At 38.9% G+C, this 15,544-nt stretch overlaps 3 protein-coding genes and 1 non-coding gene across 4 annotated transcripts; 2 read left to right on the forward strand and 2 right to left on the reverse strand.

Annotated features, from left to right (window-relative positions):
* Positions 1 to 254: 254 nt before the first annotated feature.
* rab36 (RAB36, member RAS oncogene family) lies at positions 255 to 4,969 on the reverse strand. Its single transcript, XM_076031301.1, has 11 exons — positions 4,882 to 4,969; positions 3,869 to 3,952; positions 3,029 to 3,120; positions 2,861 to 2,935; positions 2,429 to 2,530; positions 2,276 to 2,340; positions 2,134 to 2,185; positions 1,225 to 1,306; positions 1,050 to 1,140; positions 807 to 920; positions 255 to 720 (listed from the first exon to the last, which is right to left on the reverse strand). The coding sequence occupies exons 2-11, from the start codon at positions 3,923 to 3,925 to the stop codon at positions 659 to 661; spliced, it is 792 nt and encodes a 263-aa protein (XP_075887416.1). The 5' UTR covers positions 3,926 to 3,952; positions 4,882 to 4,969; the 3' UTR covers positions 255 to 658.
* Positions 4,970 to 8,449: 3,480 nt separating this feature from the next.
* Positions 8,450 to 10,142, forward strand: LOC142891633 (Golgi-associated plant pathogenesis-related protein 1). Its single transcript, XM_076031302.1, has 6 exons — positions 8,450 to 8,621; positions 8,768 to 8,786; positions 8,905 to 9,114; positions 9,322 to 9,399; positions 9,661 to 9,810; positions 9,935 to 10,142. The coding sequence occupies exons 2-6, from the start codon at positions 8,780 to 8,782 to the stop codon at positions 9,937 to 9,939; spliced, it is 450 nt and encodes a 149-aa protein (XP_075887417.1). The 5' UTR covers positions 8,450 to 8,621; positions 8,768 to 8,779; the 3' UTR covers positions 9,940 to 10,142.
* A 1,181-nt stretch (positions 10,143 to 11,323) lies between these two features.
* Positions 11,324 to 11,395, reverse strand: trnag-ucc (transfer RNA glycine (anticodon UCC)). The gene has a single exon. It is a non-coding gene; the product is annotated as a tRNA-Gly (tRNA).
* Positions 11,396 to 12,017: 622 nt separating this feature from the next.
* pdca (phosducin a) lies at positions 12,018 to 15,482 on the forward strand. The gene is made up of 6 exons (XM_076031254.1): positions 12,018 to 12,330; positions 13,169 to 13,226; positions 13,491 to 13,627; positions 14,280 to 14,499; positions 14,616 to 14,728; positions 14,969 to 15,482. Exons 2-6 carry the CDS (start codon positions 13,181 to 13,183, stop codon positions 15,152 to 15,154), a joined length of 702 nt encoding a protein of 233 aa, XP_075887369.1. The 5' UTR covers positions 12,018 to 12,330; positions 13,169 to 13,180; the 3' UTR covers positions 15,155 to 15,482.
* Positions 15,483 to 15,544: the final 62 nt, after the last annotated feature.

Consider the following 15,544-nt stretch of genomic DNA (forward strand, 5'->3'; position numbering starts at 1 on the left):
AAAAAAAAAGAAAAAAAAAGAAAAAAGATAAAAGAAAGAAAGAAAAAAGGCGACACGCAATTAACTGACATAACTTTCAGTCTTATTTAATTATTATTTATTCATTACCACCATTCTATTTAATCAAAGTCCTCAGCTTCTTATTATGACGGACGTTAAATGACATAATATAACACATTGTGAGATAATTACATGCACTCACGCGAATACTGATTACGTTAGAGCACAATTATCAGTGCAGTAAAAGTTTAATTTTTTTGAGTAATAAAGAGCATTTGGTTTTGAATTATTATTATTTTAAGGTGTTAATATCTATATAGAAATCTCTGTATAAAACCCATGATAATGATTGTGGAGTATTTCACATTAATACTGAGAGAAAACAGAACAGTGTTGAAGGAAAAAAAAGATTCACATGGGATAATTCATATACTACATCTGTTTTACAACTATTTTACAACAATCTCTTAATTTCCAAGGAATTGTCAAAGAAACTCTACATAGTGTCACAACACATGGCAGTTATATGATGATTAACGCATCATAAATGACATTTCCCTTGAGAGGAGCGTAGCAAATCTTCTTCATCATTTCAGCAACCCAGCTCAGCACACATTCAGTCTTTATCCAAGTCAGCTCTTCCTTCCACTCATTTCCATCAGCAGCAGTTTTTCTTTGTCTCTCGGGTTGCTGTCTCTTCCAAAATGGCACGATCTGATCCTGTTGAGATAAAGTAATTTATCTTCTGTATCTAGTCATAAGCACACTAGTGGTCAATGATTTTTGCTAAAGGTGCAATGTCTTACTGATACTGTCGCTATGTCCAATGCTGGAAGGAACTCCATTTTCCATGTCTTTCAGAATGCTCCTCTCAAACGCCAGCGCTGCCACACGAAAGAAAAATTCCTGCACATTCTCCCCTGAAAATATACATATATATATATATATATGTAATTTTCAATAAATTAACATTTCTTTATATTTTAATTTTAAATTTATATCACAGCTGTGTGCAACACAGCCTTGGAAGTGAGGTGAAACAGTTTTACCAGTTTTAGAGGAAACGGCCCAAAACTCTGCACACATTTCTGTTGCTATCCTCACAGCATCTTTTTCTGTCTTCTGCCTTTCTTCTGAGGGCTAAATGACAATCAATGGGTTCTGAATAATACCATGTATCAAACTGTGAAACAAATACATAGAAAATTTCATGAATGGACTTACAAGGAGGTCGCTCTTTGTACCAACTAGGAAGATGAAACAGGAGTCAGGCTCATTTTCTCTCACAGCTTCTTTCAACCATTGCCTTCAAAAGAAGGAAAGAAACATGAACCAACAGTGGGACATCAGATGGCTAATCTTTGATTAGCTCACTGTACAAGACATATTCAAATATAAGAAGTCAAGTTGAACAGAAAAAATAGTGACAGGGACTTCAGTTAATACTACGTAAAAAACAAACACAAAAGTAGTTCAAATTATATACGGTGTAATTTTGTTTTGTAGATTACAACATCGTCCAAGTTTTAGATAAATAAGTCGTTTACATCAGGCATATTCACGTAAATAGTACTTGACTTTAAAGGCACAGTGTGTGTAATTCTCCCATCTAGTGGTCAGATTTCAGACTGCAGCGCTCATCAGCTAATCAGAGCTCTCCAGAGCTTGCCAGTGAACTACGGTGGCTCTGCGCACACAAACCTGGACACCTCGTCCATCTTTTTCTTCGTTGGTTTATTTTGAGGATGCGAGTGTTCACCCTAATTACAAAACACTATGCTGTCAGGCAGCTGGATTTGTCCACACCAGGCTTCCTTAGAAATTTGGCGGCGCAAGTTGGCAGCTAACTAGGAGCAAGACCCTCAGTGTTCTATGTACGTACACAGGAACCGCTCTATGGGTAGGAATACCAAATGACTTATAATTGTACTGTGAGTATACACTTCTCCTAATGTATTTACATGCAGTATGTTAAGCTTTTACCAATAGAAAAAAAAAAATCATAAATCAGGGCAAATTTTACACACTGGACCTTTAAGATTAGCACATTATTATTATTATTATTATTATTATTATTATTATTATTATTATTATTATTATTATTATTATTATTATTATTATTGACAGACTTACTGTGTATTTTCAAGAGACTTGATATCTGCCATGTCAAATACTGTGACGATGACTGGAAAAGACAAAAGAGAGGCCTTGCCATCATTAGCCTAGAGACTAAAACAGCATTGCATTTGAGTTGGTGGTCAGAACAACTTCCTACCATGGGCACCCCTGTAGTATGCCGACGCAATACACTTGAATTTCTCCTGGCCAGCAGTGTCCCAGCTGTAAAGCATGAAAGGAAAATGAATAGACAAACACAGGGGTACCCCCAGGGCCTGCATGAAGACTTGGCATCGATGCAGTCACTTACATTTGTAGAGAGAAAGGTACTCCAGATATCTCAAACCTCTCAATCTCAAAGTCCACTCCTATGGTGGCCTTGTAGTCCTTTTCAAACACATCTTTACAAAATCTAAAACAAGGGAGGTGGGGAACAACAAAAGAACGACTTTGTAATGGTGGATTTGTATGCGTACAATCTACTTGGCATTCTTGACATCCATACAAGGCATAAGGGTAATTACCTCATTCAGAAAAAGAACCATTCTCAGTATCTGCTGTATCTTTATATATTTTTTCCCTCTCTAGTTAATTAATAAACATAATATTAAAATAATAGTTAAAGGTTCCCTGTAAAGTGCCACTAAACTAAACCACTTCTCAGTAAAATGTCACCAGCTGTGTTGAACTCAAGCCAATGACAATAATAAACATCAGCTGTGTTTCTTGTGTGTTAAACTACCTGTTGATGAGGCAGGTCTTCCCCACATTTAGGTCTCCAACAATCACCACTTTGGACATTTTCTGTCTGTCCCATCTTGAAGGAAAGAAATAAGTCAGACGCTTGAACCGGAATGTAAATACAAAATGTTGTGCTGAGTGTTCAATGCAAGACCAAAAGGAAACTCACAGCTGATGCTTGGCAGCTCTGTCTTTACAGCAAGCGTTAGCCTGAATGTCCCAGTCTTTCTTCAGCTGCACAGAGGCAGTAGGCGTGTAGCACTGACAAGAAACATACGATGCGATGCTCAGCTCGATTCTAAAGTCACGTGACATGACATTTGTTTCTGAAAGATATTTTGTAGTAACTTTGCTTTTGTCTTCATGTTCAATTGACATTAAAGAAACATGTTTCCTACACATCCAGTGATATGTTTTTTCCTCCTATGAGGTGGCTCACCCAAAACACTCCATCCATCTGCTGCGGCTGCACTACCGCCCTCTCTCACATTTTGCAACCCACTGTGGCCCCGCCAGCCAAAGAGTTCCCCCACCCCTGGTGTATGCACTGCTTTGGTTGACGTGTTTTGGGTGGAGCACCAGTCGTAGCGTTTTCATGCACAGCGACAAACACAGAAGCGGAATACAACGCAATGCAACAAAGAACTTTTGTAGGTTCTGCCTGTTTTATTTTTTCAGAGGTCATTTGAGCGCTGAATGGAAAAAAAGCACTTTGTAAATTGACATTTTGCACAGCAAATATGCAAACACAATATACCTCAATCATCCCACTGGAAGACTGAATAATGAATGTGGGGGTAAACTTGCATTTCATGTGCAAAAACAACACACCGTAAAGTCTCTGGCGGACAAACTGGCTGCAAAACTTGTGCAGAGTGTGCTGGTAATGGGCAGAAGTCACGCATTTCTCATAAAGCGAACGTTCAAGACCAGCATTCCTGCTGTTGGTGACCTGGCAGGCAGGCAAACCTTATCAAGGTTGGAGCAGATAAATAAGACATACGTGTACCTTTGGGAAGGCTCCGATGATCCTGTCTCTGCTGATGGGGGGTGGGAACTGCATCATTCCACTCCTGCAGTCCTTCAGGACAATCTGGGAGAGAAGTGTGACAGGAATTAGTGTCGTCTGTTGTTCTGTGCTCTAGTGTGTGTGTGTGTGTGTGTGTGTGTGTGTGTGTGTGTGTGTGTGTGCGTGTTGCATTGATCATGTGTTTTCTCAACCAACTGCAGCATTCAGATGAAAGTGTCAGAGCGCTAATTCTAATTCCATTTTTCATTTAGCTTAATTAACAACATACAGTATGGAGTGTGTGTGTGTGTGTGTGTGTGTGTGTGTGAGAGAGAGAGAGAGAGAGAGAGAGAGAGAGAGAGAGGGAAAAGGTGTTTGTTTGTTTGTTTGTGTGTGTGTGTGTGAGAGAGAGAGAGAGAGAGAAAGAGAGAGAGAGAAATAGTGTGTGTGTGTGTGTGTGAGTAAGAGAGAAAGAGAGAGAAGGGGTTTGTTTGTTTGTGTGTGTGTGTGTGTGTGTGTGTGTGTGTGTGTGCGTGTGTGAGAGAGAGAAATAGTGTGTGTGTGTGTGTGTGTGGGTGAGAGAGAGAGCGTAAGAGAGACAGAGACAGAGAGAAAAGGTGTTTGTTTGTTTGTGTGTGTGTGTGTGTGTGTGTGTGTGTGAGAGAGAGAGAGAGAAAGAGAGAGAGAGAGAGAGAGAGAGAGAGAGAGAAATAGTGTGCGTGTGCGTGTGTTGTGTGTGAGGGAGAGAGCGAGCTCACGAAAGACAGGGGGGGAAGCTGCTGCAGGAGGTTGAGAGATGCAGCGCTAGACCGGAAGTCAGGTGACTTAACCTGTAAGATACAAGCGAACGTCAACAGAGGCTTTTTGGCCAAGCAAGGCTGGGAAATGATGCACACAAATCGCTCCAACGGCCGTTTTGAACCAACACGATCCCAGCTGGAGTCGCCTGTGCCGTCGTCGTTCACACTACGGCTGCGTGTAAAGGACAACAAAAGAAAAAGACAAAATCTTACCACCGGTGGATTTTCGTCCAAGTCTGCTCGATTCAGTCCAACTGAAGCCCCGGTGTGTCTTGACGCTGCAGAGCGAAAACGGCGTTTCCATGACAACTGTCGATGCTTTGACCACGTGACCACGTTTCGTCGCGTATATGTCGACGGTTGAGCGTACATGCGCAATAAAACGGAACACCCTACTCGATCATTATTATTATTATTCATTCATTCATTCATTCATTCATCTTCTATACCCGCTTATTCCTATTCAGGGTCACGGGGATGATTATAATAATAATAATAATAATAATAATAATAATAATAATAATAATAATAATAATAATAATTATTATTATTATTATTATTATTATTATTATTATTATTATTATTATTATTATTCAAAGCTGCATCTAGATAAATGAAAAACTGAATTGTTTGTCTCGTCAACAATGATACCTCTGACCTAACAACTCAACAGGAAATCTGCAATTTTTATTTCAAATTGCAATTTATATATATGACAAATCAAAAGTATTCTTCAACTGTGATCAGAGGCCTACAGTTTTAATTTCACGAGCTTTTAAAGTTAGAGTGTGATCTCTATTTGTTCCCACAGAACTGAGCTGAGGCTATTGAGAAGTACAACGGGTTATCATTCATTTCTCAACCCAACAGTGACCACAATGTGCATCTTGTGGTTCAAAAGCTGCATGGATGAAATCAGGACAATTCCCCCCCCCCACACACACACCCCCTCCCCCCCACACACACACACTTTTAATCGGCCCTCGTTGTGATGAATTTATTCTAGTTGGTTTGTGATGACAGAACTTGCACCAAACAAAGCAGTAAAGCCACATCTACACAGACAGTCAGACAGTCATATGTTATTTATAAGGGTCATGGGAGTTTGTGTGGCCTATTTTTAAACAGCATTACAGACACAAACAGAGACGATACAATTCTAATAAGTGCTAGTCGAGGGTGAGATACCGCCCGTCCCTGCATGCTGGATGAGTTATTATTTCTATTGTTATGATTACAGAGGTGGCAGGTAATGAAGTACAAATACTTTGTTACTGTTGTGTTTACTCCTTACATTTGTACACAAATATCTATATTTTCTACTTGGTATGATGGAAAAACATGCTCATTACTTTTCTGTTTGAATGTGTTTAAAAGATATAAATTCTATTAAACGTTATTCACTTGTTATGATTGTAGTTATTGTTTGGTAGAGTGGAGTGAGTTGAACTATATGCTTTTGTGTCGTTAAATATAAAGGTGGGTCATATTTTAGAGGGAGATTATTACTTTGGCTTTTGGGTCACTGTTCATTACATTCTCATCCATCTTTCCATCCATTTTCAACACCCACTTCCTCCTGAGTTCAGGGTCCTGGGGGTCTGCTGGAGCCTCTCCCAGCTGTCACAGGGTGAAGACAGGGTGACACCCTGGACATAATGGTTATTTTTATTCAAAGTGTCGACACCATGCAATATCTCACTGGTCATTAAAGGTGACGACAGTTTGCTTGTGCTGCAGCTGAAAAAAACAAATAAAAACAAAACATAGTATTGAAAGTAGCAAAGCTAGTAAAAGAAGATGGAGATGCTCATGCAAGACCTCTCTGATCAGTTCAGTCCAGATTATTCTGTCACAATTTTTTTTTCATTTTTGCAGAATTATCAACAAATGTATTGTTTCATTCATGGGTAATTGAGTCAAGGAGTTTTTGACACAACTATCCGTACTTTTACGTCAGTACAGAATGTCAGTACTTTTGCCACCTCTTCCGTTATAACTGCAAATAAAATGTGTAAAAAAAAAAAATTGTGCATAACATAATTGTCCACAGATGAGTCACCATGGGTTTTTGTTGGTTTGTCTTTATGTTGCTAACACACCCAACCACTAATTAAAAATTGTGTGCAACCAAGGAGATGAAAGACCCACAAATACTTCATTAATTAGTAGGTTACACCTATGGAAACATTTGCTCATTTGAAATACTGTACTTAGTAAGAACACTGTTTTTTTTTTAAGGTGGTCTAACTTTATTTGTGGTTGATTCCTGACAGATAATCAGACACCTAGTATCCCAGTTATAAGGCGTACCTGGATCTTGATCATTTTAGGATATGCATGGTCCTGTACATGCACATGATATATATTAGTGTCTTTGGTTTTGATGATTTTCTGTACAGTACAAACTACAAGTATGTTTAAATTTTAGAAACATGAAGCAAATGTGGCATATAAGTCACATTTGAACTGCAGATATGATTTATCCACCTCGTTTCGATCAACTGGAGATGAAAGTGAGATTTATAATAATGAGTCTTAACTATGAAGGCCTGGCAAAAGTCTAACAAACAAATAAACAACAAAAAAACATTGGATTTTGTCGGAAGAAAGAATTAGTGCAATGTAGTATTTGAGTGTCATGAGAAAAGCGTCAACATTAGAACATGAGAGAAAATGTTTGTTGTGGTCTGTGGCTTAGGTTGTGTCAAGGGTGTAGGTTTGCTTTCAAGATTGGGAGGGACGCTGAAGCAAAAAAAGCTGGTAAACACAGGATAATCTGTGTACATATATATATATACACACACATACACATTCATTATGTGTATATGTGTAACATTTTAATAATTTATGTTGTTTATAACATGTACTGTGGAATCTAATCATGTTATGAAAATTTTAAGTATTTTTTAAAGTTCTTATTGTAGACATAACAAAGGTGACTAGTTTTGGCGTTTGTCCTCCACCTTCCTCAGAACCGTCCACAACTGAACATAAATAATTATCACTAAATTTGGTTTCGATACATTTAGATTTAGGATTCAATTTAGGGTTAGTTAGATCAAATCACTGAAAATGACTGAAGATGAATAAAAAATAAATAAATAAATAAATAGCTTTATGAAGAGGGACGGGCGACACGGTGGCGCAGTGGTCAGCGCTGCCGCCTCACAGCAAGAAGGTCGTGGCTTCGATTCCAGGCCTGGGACCTTTCTGTGTGGAGTTTGCATGTTCTCCCTGTGTCTGCCTGGGTTCTCTCCGGGTTCTCCGGCTTCCTCCCACACTCCAAAAACATGCATGTGAGGTCAATTGAACACTCTAAATTGTCCGTAGGTGTGCATGTGAGTGTGAATGGTTGTTTGTCTCTATGTGATGAACTGGCCACCTGTCCAGGGTGTCACCCTGCCTTCGCCCTAAGACAGCTGGGAGAGGCTCCAGCAGACCCCTGAGACCCTGAGCTCAGGAAGAAGGAAGATGGAAAATGAATGAATGAATGATGAGGGACAAACAAGGAGCTCAAATCAATATAACATGCAGGATCAGGATCTAAGGAGGACCCATTAGGGATCCTAATAGTGCTACAATATTAATGGGAGTTAATAAGTTCCATGTAAAACCATTTAAACATTGTCTCCAACAACTCCAGACTCTAATTAGTGGGGTAAAGGCAACATTAAAACCTCAGCGAGTGGAAGGAATCTGCATGTTGGCAGACAGTCTACAGATACTCGCTCAACCAGCTCTGCCTGTCCTGTCTGCTCTCTGTTGACATATTTTATGTCTGCTCTTTTTGACAATTTTACCAACCGCACATAACAAAGAGACACTCTAATGAAGCGGTAAACCAAAGGTGGCTCATGCATATATATATACACACAACGCCCAGAGAGACAGCAAGAGGAGTTGTATTGTCATCTGACATCCTCAGGCTTTAGGAGAACATCTCAAACCAGGTAAGAACAAGGGTTCTACTTGTGTATTTTTGCAGAATACTTTAAGAAAATAGTTTTAAGTGTATTTCATGGATTATTCAATAGTAAGTTTTGAGTGTGTTTTTGTCTAGAAGAATAAACTGCTGACTTTTCTTGTTTGATTTCAGCATTGAGGAGCAATGGCCGGTGAGTAAATGTGCACATTCTGGAAATACTTTCCAAAGACAGAATAGAAAAGTACTATCAATACACAATATTCCTTGTTTCTTTGCATTGAAATATTTTCACTTTCTGTTGTATGAAGATGGAAAGTTTAAGCAGGAGTTCCTTGAGACCCACAACAAATACAGGGAGAAGCACAACGCTCCCCCACTGACCTTCAGCAATGAGCTGAACTCCTCAGCTCAACGTTGGGCTGATGAATTGCTGTCACTTGGCCGCCTGCAGCACAGTAAGACCAGCGATGGAGAGAACGTCTTCACCATGTACGGCTCGGCTGGCATCACTCTCACAGGTCTGTTCTACACCAAACAGGCATCTTGTCGAAGATCTTAGGTTTTCATTGTGGAAAAATCTAACAAACTTTTCATTTATGAGGAAACTCGGCCAATTTTGTCCTCTGTTTACGAGGTCTAGCTAAAATAATCACTATATATTTTGATGGCATCTCATTGTATCATCATACTTCATGAATGTATCTACCTTCTTTATCATTGGATAGGAAAAGAAGCTGTGGACAGCTGGTACGGTGAAGTCAAGGACTACAAATGGAGCAGTCCTGGATTCGCGGGCAACACTGGTAAACAGAAAATGATGAGATGCCAAGGACAATTACATAAATAGAGACAGGTTCACTGGATTCTCACACTTTAAAATAATTGTGCATATCTAATTAGGAGTAGAAAAGACATAAACACTGTATAAGGCTTTACGCTCACACAAGACAGAATTGTCTGTAATTCCAGATGCACAGTTTCAAAGTATTTCAGGTTTGACGTGTATGTTTTTGCAAATTTAACGGGACAATTTGATCTTTGTCCTCGACTGTTTCCTTTGCCAGGTCATTTCACCCAGGTGGTGTGGAAAGACAGCACCCAGTTGGGTGTGGGCGTTGCCACCGATGGTAAAAAGGTCTATGTGGTTGGTCAGTACCGTCCTGCTGGCAACATGAACACCAGGGAGCACTTTGAGAAAAATGTCCTTCCACCAGGTAGCAGAGAACTAACCACAGTTTTGTCCTTTTTACTTTGACTGGTGGTGGGCCGACGTCTGTAATCAACAAGCAAGAAAACAAGCACTTGCATGTCTCACCATTGTTTACTGTCACTTTCCAGCGTAAAGGCATTTTGTGGATGGGAAAGATTTGGATGGAGCAGAGAACACCTCAAATGAGGAACGTGGAGGCCAGCCAGTGAAAGACCTGCAGTGGATGACCAAGACCCTTCCTTCAGCTCCCCAAACAAACAAGGATTGCTCACATTTGCTGTGTTTCAAAGCACCAACGTGAATAAACCTGAATTAAGCAGTTAAACGTGTTAAAAACACTCTGTTGTATTTATTTATTAAGAGTAAGGGACCTTGTTCACCAAGCTTGTTAGCAGGCTTAACAGGGTAGTAGTTCAAAGTGCTGACAGAGACAAAGTCAGAATCAATCTTTTTAACCGGCTTAAGCTACCAACTCGCCTAACGTCAATGTCTTTGGATGGAGGAAGACAGTGTACAGGGAACGAACCCACACAGTTGAAGAGAACACGTGTTGTGGAAAAGAGCAAAGATACCGATGCAGAAATACTGAGTAAACAAGCAATTTAATGAACAGAAAATAAAAGATCGGAGCTCCGAGGCACAAACACAGTACAGCCAACAGAACAGATGCAACAAGTGCAACAGCTCAAATGAATGCGAGTGCAAGTGCAAAGAGACAAGGAAGAAGAAGGTCGACGACATGGAAAAGCCCACAGTGCGATTGAATCCAGAAACGTCTTCTTGAGTTGCCAGTCCATCAGCCCACGACCAGTATTTCACTACGCACAATTCAGTTTGATTCAATTCTTTATTTCAGTCCCAGGGAGATTCCCATTACAATCAAATATGGACAAAGAAAAACAGAGACAATAAAAAAAAATCACCACAATGATTAAAACTAAAACAACAACAACAACAACAACAACAACAACAACAACAACAACAACAACAACAACAACAACAACAATAATATCCTCAGCCCCAGACAAACAGAACTAGGGACAAGCTGCCTGTCTGTCTTCTCCACTAAATATTAAAAAGAAATCAAGCACAGCGATCGCTTTTTGAATTTGTGCTAAGCGATTACCGTAATGTTTGGTGTACACAGAGCTCGAAGAAAACGAGTGTATTTGGTCGAACTGCTTGTTGGCTTGACCGCAGTCAGTGAATATTTTGAGGGACGGGAAAAGGAATTTTTCAAGTGACTCAGAACACCGGAAACTGAAAGTTTCATGAAAGTTACATTGGAAACGGTCCAGTTTATTAATTGTCTGATACCCATGAAACTGGCTGTTTTTGACCTACCTGACTCTCTCTGAGCTGTGGAAATGTATTTTCACTCGATGATTTAAGAAACACTGTGCTTTGATATCATACATTGATTTGAACTTCTCGTGTAATTTACACACTTTGTGGATTCTAGTATAGTAACAGTGAAAACCCTCAGCTTATTTGAAAGAAATAAAGAAAGAAAAGTTTGCGTTGGCCGGGAATCGAACCCGGGTCAACTGCTTGGAAGGCAGCTATGCTAACCACTATACCACCAACGCTTACGTTGGTTTGGAGCACGGAAACACGACTCCTCCCTCAATACACAACGACAACCATCTGATGACTGAGAAATGATACTAAGAAATTATACTACACACAAAAGTGCTGGAGGTGGCGCATGAAAAACAACCTACTCTGTATTGATAAAAGATGTTATAATGTCGGTGTTGTGAAGAAACTTTCACAGTAGCACTGCCTGCTGTCACATACTTCAGTGGTAAAGAAAAAAAAATAGCCAGTTTTAATCGCCGTTTGTGAAGAATGTGCTACTAACATGATTTTCTTTTCTTGAAATGTTTTGAATAGTTCGGCAGTAAAGTAACACGAATGCAGTCGTAGTTCAGTGAAGCATGTGTGATGAAAACTGGCACGGCTCATTTTGATGAAGTGCATCTTCACTGTGATCACTCAGTTCAATTGGATTTGGAAATTTGTGACGACACTGACCGATCTTCATTCTTTATAAACAGTTGCACTGAAGGTTAGAAACAATAATATAATACCTTTATTGGTTATGCGACAGTGCCCTCTCGGGGTCGTACTTAGGAATGGCACCATAGCCATGTAAACGGATTTGGAAGTGCTGTGATTATATCTCACTGAAACTGTTAAGTTGCCTAATTTTATTATCTTATTATTTTTATATTTTACTTGAGCTTCTACACTGAAACATTTTTACAAACGGACAAGTCTTGCATCAGTGTTTTGTGCATCCGATTCAAAACACTAAGCCTAATTATCACATTATGGAATATCTTATTAGTCAGTGACGCCAGTGAAGCTTATTGCCTTAATCTCCCTCCACAGCCTTTGTCATACTGAGACTTCTCCTGCATTGGGATAGAGTTAAGGGAGATTGACAGCATAAGAATTACTACAGATAGATTTAGGTGTGAAGACTTGAACAAAATCAGTTCCTGTTGAAATTGTAAAGGTAAGACTTTCCAGGTAATTCAAGTTCAGGTTAGACTTCATGGAATGTTAGATTTTGTGAGGATTTAAGTTGCTATTTACTATTTGTTCACCTTTTTTTGTTGTTGATGATAATAACAATAGTTTGTTTTTGGCCTCATCTCACTCTAGCTAAAAAGAAATGTGTTCGCAATTGTTTACAAAAATGCTGAAATGCTTTGTTGCATTACTAAAATAGTGTTTCCCTCTCAATAAATATATTTACATGACTTGTAACAACATTTATGCATACTTTTGAATAGTTGTGTTCAATGTTTTCTTTCTTAAATAGATTCAGTTTAATCATTTCTGGAAAGTCAGCTGCATGACCAACGCGGTCTTGATTTCAATATTGTCTTCAGCAGCTCAGCTGTACTTGCATTATGGCTTTCATATCCATTGCTGATTTTGAGTGGCAAAATAAATTGTAGGACAACACGGACAGAACAGCTTTTTTTTTTTTAAATCCACAGAATAATCAGACCCACCATCTGCACATCAACATAAGATGTCCTCAGCATGTTCAAGTCCTTATAATCTCATATTAAGCTGATACACATCATCAGTTTGGCTCCTGCTAAATGATCTTGACAACAATTTATTATCTGTATTGTGCATGTTTTAAAATAGTTTATTTATATACATTTCTTTCATTCACCAAAGTTTATCTTTTTAATGATTATTACATTATTAACACTGATACTGAATACCTCTCACATAGCTTCAGAGCTGGTTTCCACTTGAACCGAGCAAAATCTCAAGCGTAGCATAGATTTGTTGTGCAAATGAATCAACGTCATGTTTGTCATTTTTGTCAAAAGGCCACTGCAAAGATGTCAGGCTCAACCCTGGAAGAAGAGTTGCCTGCCAATCATACAGGTCAGAGCGATGAGTCAGATAAATGCAGCAGACTGGCTCTGCTGTTTGAGTATTATAGTTAATTCTCAGTCAGAGAAGCTTGGTCGAGGTGAATCATAACAAGAGACATTATAGATAGGTCTGAATGTAAAACATAATTACGTTTGGTACATTGAATGTTGTATTGGAATGTAATGTACGCATCTTGGTCCAGGTAAAACTCCAGGTTTTAATCTTCAAGGAAATAAAATGAATTCTTTTGAGGGTTTTTCTTTGGTTCTTTAGGTCCTAAGGGTGTTATCAATGACTGGAGAAGATTCAAATTGGACAGTGTGGATCAAACTGTTCCACAAAGGAAAAGGGAGCTGCTCAGGCAAATGTCAAGTCCACGAGACGATGACAAGGAAAGACTCAACAGAAAGGTATTCGGAAACGCACCTCCAACAGACAATCGCTTTATGGAGAATCTATACAAAGAGTGAAAGGCATTACAAAAATAACTATCAAAGCATGCTTTGACCATTTAGAGATATTTTGTGTACTTATATAGTACCAGTCAAAAGTTTGGCCACACACTTCTGATTTCATGGTTTCTCTTTCATTTTCATGACTGCTTACATTGCAGATTGTCACTCAGGGCACCAAATCTATGAATGAACACATATGGAATATGTATGAAACAAAAAAGTGTGAAATGACTCCAACAAGTTTTACATTTTCAATGATCTAGAATAGCCACCCCTAATATAAAATATATATGTAAAATAACATATTTAGGTATTAAACTTTTTTTTCTTTTCCCACATGAATCCTCATATCTTGCTCATATATTTTGATGTCTTCAGTGTGTATCTACAGTGTAGAAAGTAGTATGAACTTTTGACTGGTAGTGCAAGTGTGTCAAATAATGCATCCAAGTGTGAAATGGATCTTGAACTGCAAAGAATTAAAAAAAAAAAAAAAAAAAAAATATATATATATATATATATATATATATATATATATATATATATATATATATATATATATGTATATATATATATATGTATATGTACATGTACCACTTAATTCTAGATGAGTATTCAGGAATATGAACTGATCCAAGACGAGGATGAACGCAGCCTCAAACGCTACAGGAAACAGTGCATGCAAGACATGCACGAGCGACTGAGCTTTGGCCCTACTTTCGAAGTGGTCCATGAGCTCGAGAGTGGAGAAGACTTCCTCGAAGTGATAGAGAAGGAACATCGCTTGACCCTTGTGGTGGTCCACATCTATCAGCATGGTGTGAAGGGTCAGTGCTGGATTTCTCAACGTGTTAACAACTTCATTCATTCCTCAGGGGTGGGTGATGCTACTGGCTGCTTCCTAGTGTAGATCTTAAAATCTGCGCTGTTCACTCGTTGTCAGGTTGCGAAGAGCTGAACTCCTGCATGGACTGTCTGGCCTCAGAGTACCCCAGTGTTAAATTCTGCCGGATAAATGCAGTGGATTCCGGTGCTGCCGAGCGTTTCTCCACTGAGGTCAGTAAATTATTCAATGAACAAACAGAAATGATTTACTATTATGAGACCAGGCTAATACAGTCCCAACAGTTTCCCCCCAGTGAACATTTGAGAGAAAAAAATGCAGTGTCTCCAAAATTCAATAATTTGTATTCAAATTTTGTAAATCGAAAACCTGGCATTTAACATGACAGCTAAAAGTTTAGCGTCAGAGCTTTCGAGTAAATGTTGTTCATGTGTTTGTTTTGTCTTCTTCAGGTTCTTCCAACTCTGCTGGTTTACAAAGCTGGTGAATTACTGGGCAACTTCTTGGCTGTCACGCAGTACTTCAAAGAAGAGTTCTTTGCAACAGATGTGGAGGTGTTCCTCAACGAATACGGCCTGTTGCCTGAGAAGGAGTTTGCAGCCTGTGCTGACCAGGATGAGGGAGGAGATGTGGAGTAGAAGGGAAAGGAGGAAGATGAAAAGAATGGCAGTTAGTTGAAACCAAGACAGATTAGTTGGTCCCTGACGCACACCTGCAATAGCAAACACTCACCAGCAAACAAGCACAATATTTAGAACCAGTGAGGATACATGTGTTAATTTTGTCAACGCTGGAATGCTGCTTTGAAGTCACAACAATGACTTTCAATAAATAATTACTTAACATTTCTGTTCTGTTCACCTTGACTGTCACTACTGATGTTATTCTCTCCTTAAGTGTTTTAAAACCTCTTTCTGTCTTTGCTACCTTGCTACCATTATTTGAGATTGCATTGTGTTTATTCCCCCCCAAAAAATTAAATATCATGGAATAGATCTTTACTTCCGTCATAATGGAAAATTGTCTTT

This window comes from Nelusetta ayraudi, unplaced genomic scaffold, assembly GCF_046127955.1.
Source record: "Nelusetta ayraudi isolate G7.1 ecotype Tasmania unplaced genomic scaffold, CSIRO-AGI_Nayr_v1 ptg000033l, whole genome shotgun sequence".
Classification (NCBI taxonomy): Eukaryota; Metazoa; Chordata; class Actinopteri; order Tetraodontiformes; family Monacanthidae; genus Nelusetta; species Nelusetta ayraudi.